General features: G+C 44.0%; 1 protein-coding gene across 1 annotated transcript in view; it reads right to left on the bottom strand.

The window, feature by feature from the left end:
* Positions 1 to 323: 323 nt before the first annotated feature.
* LOC121374915 (glutamate receptor-like) overlaps positions 324 to 22,097 on the bottom strand; it is a 90,794-nt gene continuing 69,020 nt past the window's right edge. The window contains exons 10-17 of the mRNA XM_041502050.1: positions 21,419 to 21,631; positions 20,675 to 21,021; positions 19,549 to 19,747; positions 16,237 to 16,484; positions 14,952 to 15,063; positions 13,631 to 13,768; positions 12,188 to 12,295; positions 324 to 3,574 (exon numbers count right to left, since the gene is read on the bottom strand). Of these exons, the coding sequence (XP_041357984.1) occupies positions 3,500 to 3,574; positions 12,188 to 12,295; positions 13,631 to 13,768; positions 14,952 to 15,063; positions 16,237 to 16,484; positions 19,549 to 19,747; positions 20,675 to 21,021; positions 21,419 to 21,631 (1,440 nt within the window). The 3' untranslated portion in view covers positions 324 to 3,499. The remainder of the gene's footprint in view (positions 3,575 to 12,187; positions 12,296 to 13,630; positions 13,769 to 14,951; positions 15,064 to 16,236; positions 16,485 to 19,548; positions 19,748 to 20,674; positions 21,022 to 21,418; positions 21,632 to 22,097) is intronic.

Here is a 22,097-nt window from a genome sequence, read left to right as displayed (position 1 = left end):
GGGGAAAATCCGAGCCTAGGGGCGTCGATCCTAACGCGCATCGCACCAGCACATTACCATGAGCTACTCCCTGCGTCAAGAGTTAAAATAAAAACCCAAAAAAAAAAGAAAAGTTATAAAGAACTTGAGGTTATACCCATTTTATTACAAACCATTACATTTTGCAATACATTTTACATCTGGAGATGTAGGTGTATCCAAGCGCAATAGGATGAGGAAAACTTGAACAACTGAGTATTTGAGATAAAGAATGAAACAACCGAAGAGAAAAGCAACATGATAGTAATGAAGTAGGGCTTCAAAACAACAATAAACACACCCTTACCAATCCAAATAAGATACAGATTAAATTAGGTTCATTCATATTCTGTATGTAGAAACATTATTATTAATAAAACGTTGTTAGAAGAATCAGTATAATGACGTGGTGAACAGTTATATTTGTATCAGGCTGTACTAAAACCAATCTAGTGAGAAACTGACAAACAAGTTTTGTTAACAATATTTATATTGTGAATACGAGATTCAGTGTTATTAAATAATATTTACAGTGATGATGATCGAAATCATTTTGTGATTTGTGTAGTACATATATTGTATATTACACTAAGTCTAGCTAGATAACTGGTTTGTACATTAAACGTACATGTACTTTGAGAAATAACAAATCCTGCACATCCATAAACGGCGTTTAAGTTTACATTTACTAAACGCCGTGCTCTGTTTCAGGTTTGGGTACCGATGAGCAGTTAAATGCATACTGGCCTCCAGCTAGTAGATAAACTACAAACACAAGACACATACACTCACATCTATATGGAATAAAATCACCAATTTGCAGGTGCATACAATGTTGTTGCTGCTTTATGAAATAGTCTGATATATCATATGGTAGAAAAATGTTTCATGAAATCACGATTAAACAATATCGTTGACAAAAACGTAAAGCTGATGAATGAAAACGTAGAAATACAGAGGTGTGGATATATAACAGTGAAATCACGTAATCAAACAGTGACGTCATCTAATATTAAATACGGACATCCCCAAGAGCTAAGTTGGAATCTTTTAGTTGGAAACAAAAGTACTAGAAATTAGGCGAATTGCATCAAAACGTCTGTAGCCATATCAAAGTTTTATTTATCCAAACATTTAACATGATGATATATCTAAAAGTACACGCAATTTTTGAACGAGCTGTTTTGCTATTTGGCGAACAGGAGATTATCAATTATCTCATCTGTTTTGGTCAATTGATATTTCAAAAAGCACCATTCGGAGCATCGATTTACCGTAAAGTATATTTAATTATTTGAAATTTAACTCAGTCATCCATTCAAACAGAAATCTCAATATAGTACAAGGAGATAACATTAATAGCAGCGACGTGACACAATCACCTACATTGTTATCATTTACGTACAAACTAAACTGCTTACAGTAACATGAGATTCTGCAAAAGAAACATATATTTATTCAATCCATAAAACCTGCATAACATACGATCCAAAGAGTCAACATAATATACTATTATTTATTATACACTGTCTATGTTAATGGTTTTATGATATATGTACATCACAGAATCAAGTGGTACAATAATATACCAAGATCATAATTTACATCACTGAGAAGAATTACACTAAAAAAATGCACAGGCATTTCAATCACTAACAATGTTTCCTTAAACATATTGAAATAAGCATCATCCAAATGGTGTTGCTCGATCTGTGCTTATAAAACTAAAGTCTAGTCTCAAAACGTTAATAACGTCTTGGCCATACAAATAGCGTATAATTAAAGTCTTGAGTCATGACTTAACGCTTAATAAACACGCGATCTGAAGGTGGCATTTTTAAATAGCTACTTAAATAGTACATAACAATATTATCTTATCATATTGTCGACTCGAGTGAAGATATAAATAGTTTATAAGAGCGAGTGGTTGCGTGCGCGTGTGTGAAAAACATGGACCTGATTAATACTCTGAGTTATGGTGGGAGATCATTATTTCCATAATACCTTTGTAGAAAACGCCAGTGATGTGATCGTTACGAATAACAATAATAATTAAAACGTTATCTTTCATTGCTTACATTATATGTATATTTAGTGCAGAGATTATCAAAAATGCAAAAGAATGCAATGAAGCTTGGCTCATTGTTGTTCAAGGTGCAGTTATAGAACATTAATAGACATACATTTAAAAGCACAAATTCTTTTTCATCAAAGTGTAATGAACATCATCCAGATGCTGGTGCTGGACAATGGAATATGTCGGTACTGGTTGACCGTACCGGTAGATTTAAATGCATTAGTATAGCATCGTATTAGCCAGAATCTTAATAGAACATAGTCTCTTTTATGTGCATTTATAGCAAACTTAATTGTTGAAGGCATCAACCCCTTAGCTATAGGTAATTTAAAAACTGCAGTGTCAATAACTGTTAAAACCTAGTAACGTTCTTGCAACATCATATATATTTGGAAAATTCTGTCGTTCACAATTGTTGGCATTTTCACGAGCGTACAAACCTTATGATGATGGGGGTGTTAATGCTAGCGTAATATTATTTTTAAACGACAATAAATGTTAAAAAAATATCGGTTGCAGTATTAACATTAGTGAATTACATTTTAGGAGGGGGGGGGGGGGGGTTGTGGTACACAAGAGTACTCCTTTGTACATGGTTGATAGTTGCGAATTTGCTCGAGTTTTATTAAACAGAGTGATGTCAGGTCTGTGATAATCACTTACGACTGCCTTCAGTCATGTGTGATGCTGGTCAAACAAATGCATGTGAGCAATGTGTCCACAATTGACATTGTAATAATAGTTCAACAACAGGTTTTTTTTTATTTCATGAATGATGTTATGTTATGTTCTGGTTCTATTTAGTTTTATCTACATGTATGAAAACCGTTATATTGACCATTCTGTTCCATTTCCTTCTTAAAAGATTCGTTGTTCAAGTAATACATTCCTCTAAATTTGTCCTCAGCGCAGGTGCCTCTTCAGTACTTTGCCTTGGTGTTTTATACTCATCAACCGTCTGTTAATTCCAGCGTGATTAACAGAAATCAGCATATAACTTCAGTGTCAAGTTCTACTCCCGTCCACTCGATGCGATTGTCTGTCAGATGCCATGTGTTTATCGTTTTCTTCTCAATCCACTACCATCTCTTGCTTCTGCAGATTTCGCTTTCTATGTTGTTCTTACTCGATTTAATGTAACGATTTAGCTCATTAACATTTGCATTGTGCAAAGCTACCACCTTCCACCTAATTCCAGCTTCTAACTTTGTCAGCCTTTATTTGTGTCGAATTTCTGGAATATCTAGTTCTATGTTTCAATGAATCAACGTCAGCTTTGGTGTCTGCCAGTTGTCAGTATTTGTATTACTATTCCCCATTGGATCTCGTGTCAACGTTTCCGTGTCAGAGTTCGGTATTCGTTTGGCTAATTCCCACTGCCTCTAGTGTCGGCTTTGACTGGTGTCAAACTTCAGTGTGTGTGTTACTGTCTGGGTATGTGTCTACTCCGACCATCGGTGTTGGACCTGTGTAAGTATACTGAAAAAGATGTACATAACACACATGAAAATAAACGATAGACATGTTTACCCTACTTGTGTGTCCTAGTGTAGAGAAATACAGTGCGATAGGTATGTTATAAAACATCAATTGCAAGGCCAACATGTTTAACAATCAATTTCTCTTTACACAATGGAGGTTCGGTGTATTCGCAAATACATGGAGACATCAATTTTACTGATCGTATTCTGTTGTTTTTTTCAGTATTTATTAATTTATTAATTTGTTTTGTTTTAATAATGCGCTAATAGTAGTAGTAGTAGTAGTAGTAGTAGTAGTAGTAGTAGTAGTAGTATTGGTAGTATTAGTAGTGTTAGTAGCAGTAGTAGTAGTAGTAGTAGTAGTAGTAGTAGTAGTAGTAGTAGTAGTAGTAGTAATAGTAGTAGTAGTAGTAGTAGTATTGGTATTATTAGTAGTGTTAGTAGCAGTAGCAGTAGTATTGGTATTAGTAGTAGTAGCAGTAGTAGTAATAGTAGTAGTAGTAATAGTAGTAGTATTGGTATTAGTATTAGTATTAGTAGTATTAGTAGTAGCAGGAGGAGGAAGAGGAGGAATAATAATAGTATTAGTAGTAGTATTAGTATTAGTAGTAGTAGTAGTAGTAGTAGTAGTAGTAGTAGTAGTAGTAGGAGGAGGAGGAGGAAGAAGAGTAGTAGTAGTAGTAGTAGTAGTAGTAGTAGTAGTAGTAGTAGTAGTAGTAGTAGTAGTAGTAGTAGTAGTAGTAGTAGTAGTAGTAGTAGTAGTAGTAGTAGTAAAAAAGTAAAGTTTGTTTTATTTAACGACGCCGCTAGAGCACATTGATTTTTTATCTTATCATCGGCTATTGGATGTCAAACATATGGTCATTCTGACACTCTTTTTAGAGGAAACCCGCTGTCGCCACATATGTTACTCTTTTTACGACAGGCAGCAAGGGATCTTTTATTTGCGCTTCCCACAGGCAGGATAGCACAGACCATGGCCTTTGTTGAACCAGTTATGGATCACTGGTCGGTGCAAGTGGTTTACACCTACCCATTGAGCCTAGGGGAGAACTCACTCAGGGTTTGGAGTCGTTATCTAGTAGTAGTAGCAGTAGTAGTAGTAGTAGTAGTAGTAGTAGTAGTAGTAGTAGAAGTAGTAGTAGTAGTAGGAGGAGGAGGAGGAGGAGGAGGAGGAGGAGGAGTAGTAGAAGAATAGTAGTAGTAGTAGGAGAGAGTAGTAGGAGGAGAGAGGAGAGGAGTAGGAGGAGGAGGGAGGAGGAGAAGAGAGGGTAGTAGGAGTAGTAGGAGGAGGAGGAGGAGGGAGGAGGAAGGAGAAGAGTAGGTAGTAGAGAGTAGAGGAGGGGAGGAGGAGTAGTAGTAGGAGGGTAGGTAGTAGTAGGAGGAGGAGGAGGAGTAGTAGAGGAGTAGGAGGAGGAGAGGAGGGAGGAAGGGGGGAAGTAGGAGGAGGAGGAGGAGGAAGAGGAGGAGGAGTAGAAGGAGTAGTAGAGAGGAGGGTAGAGTAGTAGGAGGAGGAGGAGGAGAGAGAAGAGAAGGGAGGAGGAGTAGTAGAGGAGAGAGGGAGGAGGAGGAGGAGGGGAGGAGGTAGTAGGAGGAGGAGGAGGAGAAAGGAGGAGAGGAGTAGGAGGGAGGAGGAGGAGGAGGAAGAGGAGGAGGGGAAGTAGAGGAGGAGGAGGAGGAGGAGGAGAGAGAGGAGGAGGAAGGAGGGGAAGGAGAGAGAGGAGGTAGGAGGGAGGGAGTAGAGAGAAGGAGAGGAGGGGGGAGGAGGAGGGGGAGGAGAGAGGGAAGAAGAAAGAGAAGAAGGAGGTAGTAGAGAGTAGTAGGAGTAGAGGTAGAAGAGAGAGAGAGAAGTAGTAGAGAGGAGGGAGGAGGAGGGGGGGAGGAGGAGGGGAGAAGAGGAAGAGAGAAGAGTAGGGGAGGAGGGTAGGGGTAGAGAGGAGAGGAGAAGAAGGGGTAGGAGGGAGGAGGAGAAGGGGAGGAGGAGGAGGAGGAGGAGGAAGAGGGAGAAGAGGAGTAGAGGGAGAGGAGAGAGAAGAAGAGAGAGGGGGAGAGAGTAGGAGGTAGGGAGGGGGAGGAGAGAGGAGAGGGAGAGGGAGGAGGAGGGAGGAGGGGGAAGAGGGAAAGGAGGAGGAGAAGAAGGAGGGGGAGGTAGGAGGGGGGAGTAGGGGGGAGTAGGAGAGAAGAAGGGAAGGAGGAGGAGGAGAGGAGGAAGGAGAGAGGGAAGAGGAGAAAGAGAGAAGGAGAGAGAGGAGGGAGGAGGGAGAGGGGAGGAGGGGGAAGAAGGGGGAGAGAGAAGAAGAGAGGAGAAGAGGAGAGAAGGGTAGGAGGGGGGGGGGAGGGGGGGGAGGGAGGAAGGAGGGGGGGGAGAGAGAGAGAGGGGGAGTAGAGGTAGGAAGGAGGAGGGGGGAGGAGGGAGGAGGGGAGGAGGAGGAGGAGAGAGGAGAGAGGGAGGGAGAAGAAGAAGAGAAGGAGGAGTAGAGGAGGGAGGAGGAGGAGGGGAGAGAGAGGAGAGAGGAGGAGGAAGAAAAGTAGGGGAGAAGTAGGAGTAGAGGTAGTAGTAAGGGAGAGAAAGAGGGAGGAGGGAGGAGGAGAGGAGGAGAGAGGGGGGAGAGGGGGAGGAGGAAGAGGAGGAGTAGGGGGGGGAAGTAGGGGAGGAGGAGGAGGAGGAGGAGAGGGAGGAGGGGAGGGGGAGGAGGAGGAGTAGGGAAGAGTAGAAAGAGGGAGGAGGAGGAGGAGGAGGAGGAGGAGGAGGAGGAGAGAGAGGGGAGGAGGAGAGGAAGAAGGAGGGGAGGGGGAAGAGGAAGAGGGGGAGAGAGAGGGGGAGAGGAGGAGGAGGAGGGGAGAGGGAGAGGAGAAAGAGGTAGTAGTAGGGAGGGAAGAGGAGGAGTAGGAGAGGAGGAGGAGGAGGAGGGGGAAGAGAGAGAAGAAGAGAGAAGAAGAAGAGAGGAGGAGGAGGAGGAGGGGGAGAAGAGGGAGGAGGAGAGAGGGTAGTAGGAGAGAGTAGTAGGGGTAGGGAGGGGGGGGAGAGAGGAAGGGGAGAAAGGGAGGGAGAGAGAGAGAGGGGAGTAGTAGAAAGGAGTAGGAGGGGGGGAGTAGGGGGGGAGAAGGAGAGGGAGGGAGGAGGGAGAGGAGGAGGAGGAGGAGAGAAGAGAGGAGGAGGAGAGGGAGAGAGGAGGAGTAGAGTAGGAGGGGAGAGAGAGTAGAGGAGAGAGAGGAGGAGGAGGGGGAGGAGAGGAGGAGGAAGAGTAGGAGAGAGGGGTAGTAGGAGTAGAGGAGGAGGAGGAGAAGGAGGAGAAGAGGAGGAGAAGGAGGAGGAGGGAGGAGGAGGAGGAGAGAGAGAGAAGGAGGAGTAGAAGGGGAAGAGGAGGGGGAGGGGAGGAGGAGGAGAGGGAGTAGGAGGAGAGGGGAGGAGGAGAGAGAGAAGGGGGAGGGAGGAGGGAGGAGGGAGGAGGGAGGGTAGGAGGGAGGAGGAGGGGAGAGGAGGAGGGAGAGAGAAGAGAGAGTAGGAGTAGAGAGGAAAGAGAGGAGGAGGAGGAGGAGGAGAAGAAGGAGGAAGGGTAGGGAAGAGTAGAGGGGGGAAGGAGGAGAGAGGGAGAGAGGGAGGAGAAGAGAGGAGGAGGAGGGGGAGGGGAGGAGGGAGGAGGGAGGGAGAGGAGGAGGAAGGAGGAGGAGAGAGTAGTAGGAGAAGGAGGGGAGGGGAAGTAGAGAGAGAGGAGGAGGGGGAGGAGGAGGGGGAGGAGAAGGGAGAGAGAGAGAGGAGTAGAGGAGGAGGAGAGGAAAGGAGAGGGGGGGAGGGGGAGGAGAGGGGAAAGGGAGGAGAGAGGAGAGGAGGAGAAGGAAGGAGGAGGGGAGGAGGAGGAGGGAGGGGGGGGAGAGAGGAGAGGGGAGAGAGGGAGGAGGAGGAGGAGGAGTAGAAGGGGGAAGAGGAGGGGGGGAGAGGAGGAGGAGGAGAGAGGGGAGGAGAGAGGGAGAAGGAGGAAGAGGAGAAGAGAGGGAGGAGTAGAGGGGGAGTAGGAGGGGGGAGGAAGAGGGGGAGGAGGGGGGGAGGAGGAGAAGAAAAGGAGAGGAAGAGGGGGGGGAGGGAGGGGAGGAGAGAGAGAGAAGGGAGGGGAGGGGGAGGGGAAGAGAGAGGAGGGAGAGGAGAGGAGAGGAGAAGGAGAGAGAGTAGGAGGAGTAGGGAGAGAGGGGGAGAGAGAGGAGGAGGGAGGAGGGGAGAGGAGGAGAGAGAGGGAGGAGGAGGAGTAGAGAGAGGAGGAAGGAGGAGTAGGGGGAAAGAGAGAGAGGAAAGGGGGAGGAGGAGGAGGAGGGGGAGAGAGGAGAAGGGGAGAGGGAGAGAGTAGGAGGGAGGAGAGAAGAGAGGAGGGAGTAGGAGGAGGAGAGAGGAGGGGGAGGAGGAGGAGGAGGAGGAGGGGGAGGAGAGAGGGAGGAGAGAGGAGGAGGAGGGGGAGGGGAGGGGAGGGAGGGGGGGGGGAAGAGGAGAAGAGGGAGGAGGAGGAGGAGGGAGAGGAGGAGGAGAAGGAGGAGGAGGAAGAGAAAGAGGGAAAGGAGTAGTAGGAGGGGGAGAGGAGTAGGGGAGAGGGGAGGAGGGGGGGGGGGGAGAAGAGGAGAAAGGAGGAGGGAGGGGAGGAGGAGGAGAGGAAGAGAGGGGGGAGAGGGAGAGGGAGGGGTAGGAGGAGAAGGAGAAGAGGAGGAGAAGAGGAGGAGGAGGAGGAGGAGGAGGAGGAGGAGGGGAGAGGAGAGGTAGGAGGGGGAGGGAGGAGGGGGAGGAGAGGGGAAGGGGGGAGGAGGAGGGAGGAGAAGGAAGGAGAGAGGGAGGGAAAGGGGAGGAGAGAGAGGGAAGAGGAGGAGGAGAGGAGGAGGGAGGAGGGGGGTAGGGGAGGAGGAGAAGGAGGAGGGAGGAGAGAGGAGGGGAGGAAGAGAAGGGAGGGGAGAGAGGAGGGGGAAGGGGGGAGAGGAGGAGAGGGAGGAGAAGAGGAGGAGGAGGAGGAGGAGGAGGGGAGGAGAGGGGAGGGGAGAAGAGGGGAGAAGGAGAGGAGGAGAAGGGAGAAAAGGAGGAGGAGAGGGAAAGGAGGGGAGGAGGAGGAGGGAGAGGAGAGGAGAGAGGAGAGGGGAGAGTAGGGGGAGGGAGGAGGAGGAGGAGGAGGAGGAGGAGGGGAGAGGAGGAGAGGAGAGGGGGGAGGAGTAGGAGGGAGAGGAGAGGAGGGGAGGAGTAGAAGAGGAGAGAGTAGAGGAGTAGGGAGGGGTAGGAGGAGGAGGAGGGAGGAGGAGGAGAGGGAGGAGGAGAGGAGGAGGGGGGAGAGGAGAAGAGAGGAGTAGAGTAGGAGGAGAAGAGAGGAGAGGGGGAGGAGGGGGGAGGGAGAAGAGGGGGGGGGAGGAGGGAGGAGGAGGAGGAGGAGGAGGAGAAGGAGGAGGAGGGGGGGAGGAGGAGAGGAGAGAAGAGGGAGGAGGAGGGGAGGGAGGAGAGGGAAGGGGGAGTAGAGAGGAGGAGGAGGAGGAGGAGGAGGAGAGAGGAGGAGGAGAGGGGGAGGAAAGGAGGAGAAGAAGAAGTAGGAGAGGGGGGGGAGTAGGAGGGAGGGTAGGAGAGAGGAGGGGGAGGAGGGAGAGGAGGGGAGGGGAGGGGGAGGGGAGGAGGAGGAGGGGGGGGAGGAGGGGGGAGGAGTAGTAGTAAGGAGGAGGAGGAGGGGAGGAGAGAGGGGGGGGGGAGGAGGGGGAGGAGAGAAGAGGAGGAGTAGGGGTAGAGGAGAAGAAGGAGGAAGGAAGGAGGAGGGAGAAAGGAGGAGGGAGAGGAGGGGAGAGGAGGAGAGAAAGGAGGAAGTAGGGGGGGAGGGAGAGTAGAAGAGAGAGGTAGGAGGAGGGAGGGGAGAGGGAGAGGGAGGAGAGAGAGGAAGAGGGAAGGAAGGAAGAAGAAAGGAGTAGAAGAGGAGGGTAGGGGAGAGAGAGGGAGAGTAGGAGAAGAGGAAGAGGAGAGGAGGAGGAGGAGGAGGAGGAGGGAGGAGGAGGGGGAGGAGAGGAGTAGAGAGAAAGTAGGAGTAGGAGTAGGAGGGGAGAGGGAAGGAGGGAGGGGGGGGGAGGAGAGGAGGAAGAGGAGGTAAGGGGGAGAGGGGGAGAGGGGGAAGGAGGAGAGGGGAAGAGGGGAGGAGGGAGAGGAGAGGAGGAGGAAGAGGAGGGGGGGGAGGAGGAAGAAAGGAAGGGGAGGGAGTAGTAGGAGGGGAGGGGAGGAGGAGGAGTAGGAGAAGTAGAAGGAGTAGGAGGGGAGGGTAGAGAGGAGAGAGGAGAGAGGAGGAGGGAGGGGAGAGGGGAGGAAGAGAGAGAGGAGGAGGAGGGAGGAGGAGGGGAGGGAGGAGAAGAGAAGAGGGGGGGTAGTAGAGAGTAGGAGGAGGAGAGAAGAGGAGGAGGAGAAGGGGGAGGAGGAGGAGGAGGAGGAAGAGGAGAGAGGAGAGAGAGGAGTAGGAGGAGGAGTAGGAGGAGGAAGAGGAGGAGGAGGAGTAGAGAGAGGAGGGAGGAGGAGGAGGGGGGAGAGAGGAGGAGGAGGGAGAGGAAAGGAGGTAGTAGAGAGGAAAGAGGGAGTAGAGGGTAGGAGTAGAGTAGGGGGGAGAGGAGGAGAGGGGAGGAGAAGAAGGGGAGAGAGGAGGAGTAGAAGAAGAGGAGGGAGGAGTAGGAGGAGTAGTAGTAGGAGGGGGAGAGAGGGGGGAGGAGGAGAAGAGGAGAAGAGGAGAGGAGAGGAGGGAGAGTAGTAGAAGAGTAGAGGAGGAGGAAGAGGAGGAGGAGGAGGAGGAGGAAGAGAGGGGGGAGTAGGGGGGGGGGGGAGGAGGAGAGGGAGGGGAAGTAGAAGAAAGAGGAGGAGGAGGAGGAAAGGAGGAGTAGGGGAGGAGGGAGGAAGGAGGAGTAGAGAGAGGAGGAGAGAGGAGGAGGGAGGGGAGGAGGGGAGGAGAAGAGGAAGGAGGAGTAGAGAAGGAGAGGAAAAGGAGGAGAGAGGAGGGGGGAGGGGAGGAGGAGGAGAGAGGGGAAGTAGAGGGGAGGAGGAGAAGGAGGAGGAGAGTAGGAGGAGGGGGGAGGAGGGAGAGGAGAAGGAGAGAAGAGGAGGAGGAGGGGAGGAGGGGGGGAGGAGGAGGAGGGAGAGGAGGAGAGAGGAGGGAGGGGAGGAGGAGGAGGAAGAGGGAAGGAGGTAGAGGGGGGAGGGTAGGGGTAGTAGGAGAGGAGGAGGAGGGAGGGGAGGAGGGAGGAGGAGGAGGGGAAGGGGAAGGAGGAAGGGTAGAGAGAAGTAGTAGTAGTAGAGTAGTAGAGAGTAGGAGGAGGAGGAGGAGGGAGGAGGGGGGAGGAGGGGGGGGAGGAGGGGGAGGAGGGAGGAGTAGAGAAGGGGAGGAGGAGGAGGGAGAGGAGAAGGAGGAGGAGGAGGAGGAGGAGAGAAGAGGTAGGGGGAGGAGGAGAGGAGGAGGAGGAGGAGTAGTAGGAGGAGGAGAGGAGGGGGTAGGAGGTAGGAGGAGGAGGAAGAGAGGGAAAGGGGGAGGAGGAGGAGTAGGGAGGAGAGGGAGGGGAGGGGGGAGTAAGAGGTAGGAGTAGAGAGGGAGGAGAGAGGAGAGGAGAGGGAGGAGGAGGGGAGGAGGGAGAAGAGAGGAGAGAGAAGAGGAGGAGAGAGTAGAAGTAGGAGAAGTAGGGGAGTAGAGAGAGAGGGAGGAGGAGGAGGAGGAGGAGGAGGAGGAGGGGGGAGAGAAGGAGAAGAGAGGGGGTAGGAGGAGTAGAGGAGTAGAGGGAGGAGGAGAGAGGAGGAGGAGGAGGAGGAAGAGAGAAGAAGAATAGAGTAGGGAGTAGTAGGAGGAGGAGGAGGAGGGGAGTAGGAGAGGAGGAGGGAAGAAAAAAGTAGTAGGAGAGTAGGAGGAGGAGGAGGAGGAGGAGGAGGGAGGAGGAGGAGGAGGAGGGAGGAGGAGGAGGAGGAGGAGGGGAGGAGGAGTAGGAGTAGTAGTAGTAGGAGGAGGAGGAGGAGGAGTAGGGGAGGAGGGGGTAGGAGGAATAGGAGTAGTAGTAGGAGAGTAGAAGTAGAAGTAGAAGTAGTAGGAGGAGGAGAATGAGGATGAATAGTAGTAGTAGTAGTAGTGACGGTGGCAGTATTTAGTTTATTCTTATACTGAGTTAGTGTAAGTTTTCATTAGTGTATGCATCAGTAACGTGTCTTCAACGTCTCATCAGAAAATAACAAAAGAATATTTGAGAAAATCAAATAGACGTATAGACAAAAATAATGTAATAATGTAAGATAACATGTTTTATTTTATTGTCGATCATACAGTATTGAAACAATGAGTAAACTAAAACTGGGAGAGAGAGAGAGAGAGAGAGAGAGAGAGAGAGAGAGAGAGAGAGAGAGAGAGAGAGAGAGAGAGAGAGAGAGAGAGAGAGAGAGAGAGAGAGAGAGAGAGAGAGGAGGGGGGGGGGGGGGGGTGGGGTGGGGTGGGGGTGCGGAGAGACACATAGACATAGAGCGACATTGGGAGAAGAACACAGAGAAATATAGACAGATTAAGACAGAGAGAGAAACATTGGTGATAGAGAAAAATTGAGAAATATAGAGAAAGTGACAGTTTGAGACAGAGAAAAGCAGAGAATAGACACATACTGTATTAACGCCAATTCTCCTGGGACATGTTGTAGCGGCTTCATTTTTATCCAAATGACCTCTGAATGATAGCCGAGCTTTTGATCGAAGTGTGGATCCAAAGGTTTTCTGTAAACAATATCGTCAACTTAGAAAAAAACATGTATCCTTTTATCAGTTTTCCAAAATAGGTTAACTGACGTGTTAGTTATTCGAGTTGAATCATGATATTAATTCTATGACATCTGTCGAATAACGTTTTTCAGTCAGAACATAATTGTCCTACATTACATCACACGATGATACCAATAAATGGACAGAAGGTAAAAATTCAGTCATGCCGCAACCAAAATGTGAATATAGTAGATTAGAAACAAAATGTGATTATAATCAGAATAATATGACAATTCTCCATATCTAATATTAAAGCCTACAATATACCAGTGTTGTCACAGAAGAATACATACAAACACAGGACAAAATATCACCATATACATAGTGGTCTCTCCAGTATTCAGGAAAGGGATGGACGGAATCGGTAGAGCTTGTTCCACTTGTAAGTAGGGATGGTACCTAAGATTTGCAGGGTACAAGTACTTCGAAAATGTTTTATAAACGACGATGAACCTGATTACTCTGGTCGTTCAAGACGATGGCATGACTTATGATTTTGGTTGGCGGCCTAAATAAACGGATGGCGGATATTACTATCGCTGCCAATGGATGGCGGGCGTATGGAAATTAGTCTTAAGAGATGGCGGGCCAGCCATTACTTATGACATGTAGCGAGACCTTCGTAATATACATATAGGTCACCATGATGTATTCTATAGTATTTGATAACGGATGTTACTAAATATAATCAATGAATCCTATGTTGAATACCATTTTAGTGTATGCATGTATGGGTTACGATTTAATCATATGTGTTGAGTTCCTTGGTTTTGTTGTGTATATTGTATACTTTGTTTGTATATCATCAATAGTTAGATGTGTATTTGAATGTCGTATAATATATTTATGTCTGGAACATGATATGAAAGGATGGGCAATCTAAATAATCCGTATTAATATAAATTAGATATGTCGTATTCTTTTATTTCATCGTATATACTAATATTATATACAAGAACCGCGTATGATGAATTCATAGGCTTTATCTGTTTTATCTATTATATGTTTTATTGTGATTATGAATTTTGTGAGTTGAATTCCTTATTTTATCGTGGATACTGTGATTAATTGTGTATGTTAATCATATGTTGAATTTCTCGTTAAATCGCGATTGCTGTGTGTTATTGTGTGTATATACATGTACACGAACCAAGTGTGTTGAATTCGTTGTTTTATTTTGGACATTGTGTATTTTGTTATGCATATGAATCGAGTGTAAAATATATAGGTTTAACTGAATATATTTATATAAATATGTATACAGTGTATGTGAATCATATTCTTGCATACCTTGTATCTCTTGGCGTCAACTCTTGACTTGTAAAAGAATTCAAGACACGCAGTGATCAGCGCCAACACTAATCCACCAATCAAAATGAAGAAGATTCCAGCAACATTTTGCAGAGTGAGAGCATTCTGACCACCTTCCTGTTAAAGTTTCAAAATAATAAAAATTAAACCAATAAATACAATATAACAATTATAATAATCAAAACAATAAAAATATTATATGGGTTGTTTTGTCTTATAGTTTCAAAATAATAAAAATCAAAACAATAAACAATAATATAACATGTTTTTCACTCTTATAGTTTCAAAATAATAAAAATCAAAACAATAAACATAATACAACATATGTTTTTTTCTCTTATAGTTTCAAAATAATGAAAATCAATACAATAAATACAACATAACATATGTTTTTCTCTCTTTTCTTTGTTTCTTGTTTCTCTCTGTTTTTCTGGTTCTGTGCTGTCAAGTTCTAACATTCTAGAAAATCAATATCATTTGCTTTCAAAACAGGAACTGGACAATTATCCTTGCAAGAATTTTCTTTCTCTGGATTGAAAACGCGCAGGTTATCAGTAGAGAAAACACATGGCTCCCGTACGTGACATTTTAGAACAATACATTTTTAAAAAGTGACATTTGCTGTTTTCAAAATGTTACTGATTAAAACGTCATTAAGGGTTTCTTTGCCTTTTCACTATATATTTAAAGATACGTAACATTAATATGTTATATTGTAAAACATTTGATAAAAAGGATAATTGTTTATGCTACATTTAGTACATCATACTAGTTATTCACTCTATGAAATAGACCTTGATTATGTAGCAGTTATGTCATTAGCCTTGAAGCCAACGATACTGGGTTCGCACCCCTGTTTCCATTGAACAAGAGTGAGCTTTAACATCCACTACACGAAAATAGAATTTTGTTAGGATTCTCGACTTTGTCAAAACGACCATTTGAAAGTGGTCTGTGCAGCCGTATGATTTCGTTTTATTACGATAATGGGTTTGTCGTTCAGATTGAATATCCACAGAAAATGTGCTGCGGATTGACTGGCCAGTGTTCTGCACATTTGCCTGTATATATGGTTGTGTTGAAAACGATTTCAAGGAGATCCACCACCCATACAAAACAGTTCCCTGACCTTCAACAATACTAAATTTCTGAAACTACCCTTATGATGAAATCAAATATTAAATATATTTACAAATATTACGCAGCATTAGATCAAAGTTATTTCATTTTAATTAATAAAGATCATCACCACAGACAATATAGACTCTGTAAATAACGAGTATATGTTTACTGAACTAACCTTGGATGAAGCTTGTTTGGGACATTCTCCTTTGTCAAACCAGTAGTGTTTTCGCCATTGAGCTAATATTCCAGACTCTCGTAGTTCTAGCACGGCAAAATTTAATTTATCTCTGAAAAGATAGAACACAGTGAACATTGGAATTTTAATGATTCTAGGTCATTAATACTCTGTTTCTGGCCTTTACTCAACGATAATTGGACATGCAACTCTCCCAGGCGTTTTCTGAGGTTTCTCGTGTATCACTATGACATTTCAATCGGTAACACCCTCGTATATTTCCTATGTATATAATGGAATGGGCGTTATGGGTAAATATATTCTAGTACTGACAACTTGGTAACAAAGAGCAATCATGTTTGTGGTGGGGTGGGTTTTTTTTGTTTTTTTTGTGTGTTTTTTTTTTTTTTGGGGGGGGGGGTGTTTTTTTATACATTACTAAAAAAAAAATTGATTTATTTAACGACACCTCTAGAGTACATTGATTTTTATTTTATCATCGGCTATTGGACGTCAAACATATTTCTTTAGAGAAAACCCGCTTCCGCCATATAGGCTACTCTTTCCGATAAGCAGTATGGGGTCTTTTATATGCACTTTCCCACAGACAGGACAGCACATACCACGGCCTTTGATGGACCAGTTGTGGACCACTATTTGGAACGGATAATAGCCCAAACTGCAAATGGGTCTACTGAGAAGGATCGATCCGATGACCGACCGCTTCACTGGCGGACACGCTACCGCTTGACTTACATCCCGCTCCCTTAACATTACTACGTATGTAGATGTCGATAAATATTTACTGCTGAATATTAATTGTTAATTAGTGGGGCATATTTGAAAGGTGATTCAGTGTTAAAAAAGTAAAAATTGTTTAACCACACCACTAGAACACTATTAATAAAGTAATCATCTGCTATTGGATGTCAAAAAACATTTCATAATTTTTACAGTCTTGGAAAAAGCCCACTACATTTTTCCAATAGAACCAAGGGTTTTTTCTGTAAATTTTCCTAGACAGGACAGGACATCCCATAGCTTTTGCACTACCAGTCGTGGGGCACTGGGTGTGACTGAGCAGGATCGGGTTATCAAGTGGAATTAGTGTGGTGAGTTTGATAATAATTATTATTTTGTACAATCGGTATCTGTGTTTGTTGTGTTTTTGATTATCAGTTCCTAACAGTTTAGCTTTTTCAGTTCATGAAAGGTATAACTATTTTCAATTTCCATATACCTATATTTTCTTATAATATTATAATGTACCAAAATTAATACTTACTTCAACTCTGATCCAATTGGAGTTGCTATACCAAATCCATTAGAATTGAGATTATTTCCAACCTTCATGGTATCACACGGGTATCTTGCATTATAGTAATCGTTCGTCACAGATTCTATTAAAAACGCATATTTTCCATTAGAATTTCTCACTCTCTGTATGCCCGCCTCTAAAGAGTTTACGAACACGCTGGGTTGGGCAGAGGTCATGTAAGACCACATTCTGTGATATACGGCAACTTTTGAATTCTGCAAGTACAACATATCATATATATGTAAGACCACATTCTGTGATATACGGCAACTGTTAAATTCTGCAAGTTCAATATATCGTACACATCAGGTATGTAAGACAACATTCTGTGATGTACTGCGACGTTTGAATTATGCAAGTATAATATATCATACACATTTTTAACATTATATCCCCGCTCCGCAAGGGACGGTCATGCATTATATTGCATGCAGTAGCTCTGCAAGAAGCAGTACAACAGTATATCTGCAATCTTACGCCAAACCAATACTGGACTCTTAGAAGCAAATGATGGCCATATGTAACAGTTGCAAACTTATCTCATTTTTACTGCAGTAATTTGCATTAAAAAATGAAAACTATTTCATTGTGGATGCATACAATAGTGCATCCAGCCAGATTATACATGATAATTGAGACGTTGAGATACTCAAATGATGAACCTTGCATGTGTGTGATAAATGTTTCAGAAGACAAATAATGATATAGCATTCTATTAATATCAGACAAAGAACGATATAGCATTCTATTAATATCAGATATATTACACATCTAATCGAAATCAGTTTGTAAAAAAAATACCAAGACAACTGGTTCGAATATATGAATAATAATGTTGAAGCACATATATCGCGATCAAGTCAAATAGCATGTATATATGGTAAAATAAACAATAATCGGTGGCAGTCGGCAACCAGCGAGTAATTACTCTTTAAGATGTAAAAAGAGAAGAAAACGATCTGGCGTCCCGTGTCACGCAAACTTGTTTTTATATTAATAAAAGGCTGTTTGACTTGAAAGATTATTGAGCCATCGACCATAAGGCTAGTCGTTGTTGGATCGCTCCCCGATACCGACTACTACTAAAATGAGTTTTAATGACCATTAAATTATTTTGTCTCACTAACGACTAACAATGGACAGACAGCCTACATAACTAGTGGGTGCATGGACCGTAATTGGATATAGGCAAGAAAATTAAGTTTAACCAAACTGAAAGCTCATGGAAAGATTGCCATCACGATCGAGGACATAAATAATTCATTTAATTATTTCTAATATAGAAACTGACACTGAACGAGCATGGGAGATTGCTATAATAATCAGGGTCATAAATAATATATTTTAATACTTTTACTGCTGGTCGGTTGATTTGTTATCCGTTGACAAATTCATTGTTATATAATATCAATATTAACACATAATATTATGTGACTATATTGAGTATTTCTGCTTCAGTTGACAGTATTATGTCATATTTCAATAACTATTAATTTCTCATACCATTGCAAACTCATTTTGTTAAATTGTTGATACATACATATTCCAAATGTTATATAACACAACAGGCATTGCAATGTTGCAATTTTGTAATGACATCGGTTCGTTATCGTAAGGTGTCCAGCCGTATTCACAAAAGCTACGCAATTTTCTTACAACTCAACAATCTAGTAGACGATAATGCAAATCGGCAAATAATTGCGGGAAGTCTAGAAACCCTTAATTGGTTTCACAGCAGAATTTGATGTTATGTCGGTAGCAGAGAGACAATAAATTAAACTGAAGACCACAAATTATCCGGAATCGAACAAACTGTGCGGATTTGTTTTGAATGCTTCAAATGTCTCATTTACTATACTTGGGATATACATAAACATTGTGGTCTTAATGCTGTTATAAAATACAATTTTTTAAATATAATTGACACAACTTCCTAATCCTGTCATAAAATTTTAAAACTCCACGCAGGTGCCCAATTGTTTTACAAAACTCTTCACAGTTCAAACAGTTAGCTAACCCTGTTGCAAAGCGTTTCAGAGTTGATACTTTTGACGACCAATCTACCAATGGTATATTCTCCGTTCACTAATACGTAATATGATCACAGTGCATATCACAAGGCCAAACAAACTGAATGTCTGGTCTCTGGTAGGCGATTTGGACCCAGGAGAGGGACGTAGCCCAGTGGTAAGGCGCTCACTAGATGCGCAGTCAGCTTGAGATTGATCCCTGTCTTTGGGCCCATTGGGCTATTTCTCGTTCCAGCCAGTACACCACGATTGGTATATCAAAGGCCGCGGTATGTGCTATCCTGTCTGGGATGGCGCATATAAAAGATCCCTTGCTACTAATGGAAAAACATGTAGCGAGTTTTCTCTCTATGACTGTGTCAAAATGACCATATGTTTGACATCCAATAGCCGATGATTAATAAATCAATGTGCTCTAGTGGTGTCGTTAAACAAAACAAACAAACTTTGACCCTCGCGCGTCAACATGGATGTGCATTCTGATTTCAATTTAAATATGCCCCTTATTTTGGTATCAAATATACCCACCTTTTCGCCGCATCAATTCTGGATCTTTGGTCTGACCAGAGACCAACTGTTTTTGCCAATCGACAGTTTAAATATCTGTCGCAGTATGTAGGTATAGATTAATGACAACAGCCGTGGTTGTGGCAGTCCTCCTACAAGAGGGGTATCTCCTCCTTGGCGTGGCAGTCCTCATGTACACAGGCATCAGACAATGTTCATGGGGGCAGTCTCGCCTTGTCAGAAAATATTTAGGCTCTACAGTGTGCAGATACACGATTTTGGACACGTTAATGGATGTTATTCGTCAGGAAATGTAAGGAAGGAAATGTTTCATTTAACGATGCACTCAACACATTTTATTTACGGTTATATGGCGTCGGACATATGGTTAAGGACCACATAGATATTGAGTGAGGAAACCCGCTGTCTACACTTCATGGGCTACTCTTTTTGATTATCAGCAAGGGATTTTTTATATGCATCAACCAATAGACAGGATAGCACATACCACGGCCTTTGATTTACCAGTCGTGGTACACTGTTTGCAGCGAAAAATAGCCCAATTGGCCCACCGACGAGCATCGATCCCAAACCACTGGACTACGTCTCGCCTTATTCTTCAGATACTATACAAATACTGAACTGAAAACAAAACTGTAACAGCAATAACCCACTGCATCATCAAAATCAGGTAGAAAGAAATCAGTCTGACATCACAAACAATTGGCCAGCACAGATGTACCTGGAAGAAACTCTTGGTACTGCCTGAGTTGATGACACCATACTGGATGTCCGTTTGTTTGGCAAGATCTTCAGCAGATTCCACGGGTGTGAGCATGCGCTCCACGGTTAGGAAGGCGGCGAGGTTGGCTGTGTATGAGGAGATGATGATGAGAGTGAAGAACCACCACACACTCCCAACAATCCGACCGGACATGGATCTGGCGAAGAAAACATACATTTTAAATTATAAAAAATAATTTGAACTTCTCTGTTAGGTCATTAACATATCTTTGGATAGAAGTATTCGAAGGTTTTTTTCCAGCTTTACGTCTGAAATTATAATCAGAATTTGTTTATCTTAAGTGTGAATGTCATCATCTTATTACATAATAACCACACTACAACCTATATTTTATCCATTCTGTACATTAAAAAAGGAATTTAAAACAATGGCTATGTTACTAGTTCTAGGTAGTACGAGAGGAAACCCTGCCGTCACATAAGCTACACCCCCATGGTAGCAATGGATCTTTCATATGCATTTTTCACACATCATGTCAAAGTATTTGACGTATGACTCTTTGTGAGGAATAGAAAAAAAGCCAACGAGTCCGCCGAGGCCAATCAATCATACGACTGATCGCAACTGAGATGAGCGATCTACCATTGTGTCACACCCTACCCACATACTGCCCACATATCGCAGAGAACTATGTGCGCTTTACCTCGCTGTAATAAAAGTATGCTGTGTGCTTGTTGAGGATAATATACCTGTAGTTAAACTACATGAATTTGAAACGTTTTATTGCTCCAAACAAAACAACAACAAAAACATCAAAGAAGAAAAACACTATATTGTTTTACAACATCACTATTGCACATTGATTTATTAATCATCGGTTATTGGATGCCATTTTGGTAATTGTGACATATTTGACATTTTCCCATTAGTATCAAGGGATCTTTCTTATATATGTACCATCCCAGACAGGATAGTACATACCACGGCCTTGGATATACTACCAGTTGTGTTGTACTGGCTGGAGCGAGAAAGCAAATCGAAGATTATACAATTGGCATCTGTGTCATTTCTCTACGAGTCAAAAATAATGTGACATCCATAAGCCTTCACACACTGCCCTTACCTCGGTGATATATCACAACCTTGCTGCATAATAGCCCCTAGAGAGAACCAGAGACTGTTGGAGATGGTGAAGTCATTTGTAATGGAGGAGTCCTCGCACATGTGCCACTCGTTGGGGCTGAACCGGCTGACGAGGAAGAGGACGACGCTGACGCCGATGTAGGCGAACACAATGCACATCCATATCTCATAGGACAGCGGGTCCATGAACGAGAACACGTGGGCCTTCTGGTTTTCCGGCTTCTTGATCATTATGCTGATGCCCAGACTCATGAAGGGCTTGGTGAAGTCAAGCACCCGCTCACGAGCTGCCGTGATGGTCAAAGGGGCAATGGCCATGTCAGCTTCCTACAATTAATAAGGTAGTCATGTGAACATCAATCTGAAATAAAATACCCAATTAATTGTGCTAGAGGTCTTTCTAAACAGATTGTTTCTAATGACAAAACTGACGTTTCTTTTATATCTGGGGTGGGATTTAGCGATGGGTCCCAAATCTATCGCATTTGATGAATGTAGGTTTTTCCCATCCCAACCAGTGACAAAGTCCGTAGTATTCACTGACCTGTCTATGGAAAGTGCCTATAAACGTGCTATTTTATCGATTGTAGCCACTAGACATATCTTTTTTTCTCGTTCTCTCTATCAGCCAAATAATCCATGTATCAAAGACAGCAGTCCCGTCGGAGCTTCATTCATTACGTTGCATATTTGATGTATTTTGTGTGGAAAGGATAGGACTTACATGTCTGCTGACTTCGCCCACCATGCCATTCCATGTCCCATTGTCCTGCTTGGCGCCATACGATCCGTCCTTCACAAACTGTATTCTGTATTCAAATCCCACTCTATAGGCCACCTCCCTAGTGAGGTCCACACAGAAACCCTCCACGTCAGAGTTAGAAATCCTAGGAACGCCGCCCTTTGCGTTGCTTTTAAGAGAGATGTAAGGTTCGACCTGAGAAATAAAACATAACCATAGAACACAGAATATGTCCCTTTTGTATGTACATTTCCGTTCGTACACAGTGATATATACACAAACACATGAATATTAATTGCAAATATCAAAACTTTATTAAAATGCCGTTTTAACGAGTCAGTCATTCTGTAAAAGAAGGAGATTGCACACAATCTCACAAACAATAATAGTAACATAAAATTTTATTACCGTAAAAAAATACATGTACAAGTCGATGACTACTCCACAATTCAGTAGTAACAAAAGGCCTTTGTTGCAAGCGACTGGAGCGTGAACACGCCGGAATTAATTCAATGGTTAATTGGGGCCGCTTAGCGCTATGCAAATCAAGCGGAGATAAGTATGTTTCTAATAGAGGCTATAAGATACAGACTAATACATGAAATGTAAAATAAATCATTTTATATTTGTAATAAAAATGTTTTTGAAATCCTTCTGTAAG

The sequence above is a fragment of the Gigantopelta aegis genome, chromosome 6 (genome assembly GCF_016097555.1).
Source record: "Gigantopelta aegis isolate Gae_Host chromosome 6, Gae_host_genome, whole genome shotgun sequence".
Lineage (NCBI taxonomy): Eukaryota > Metazoa > Mollusca > Gastropoda > Neomphalida > Peltospiridae > Gigantopelta > Gigantopelta aegis.
Note: the sequence above shows the minus strand (reverse complement) of the source record. Positions and strands in the feature narration are given on the sequence as shown.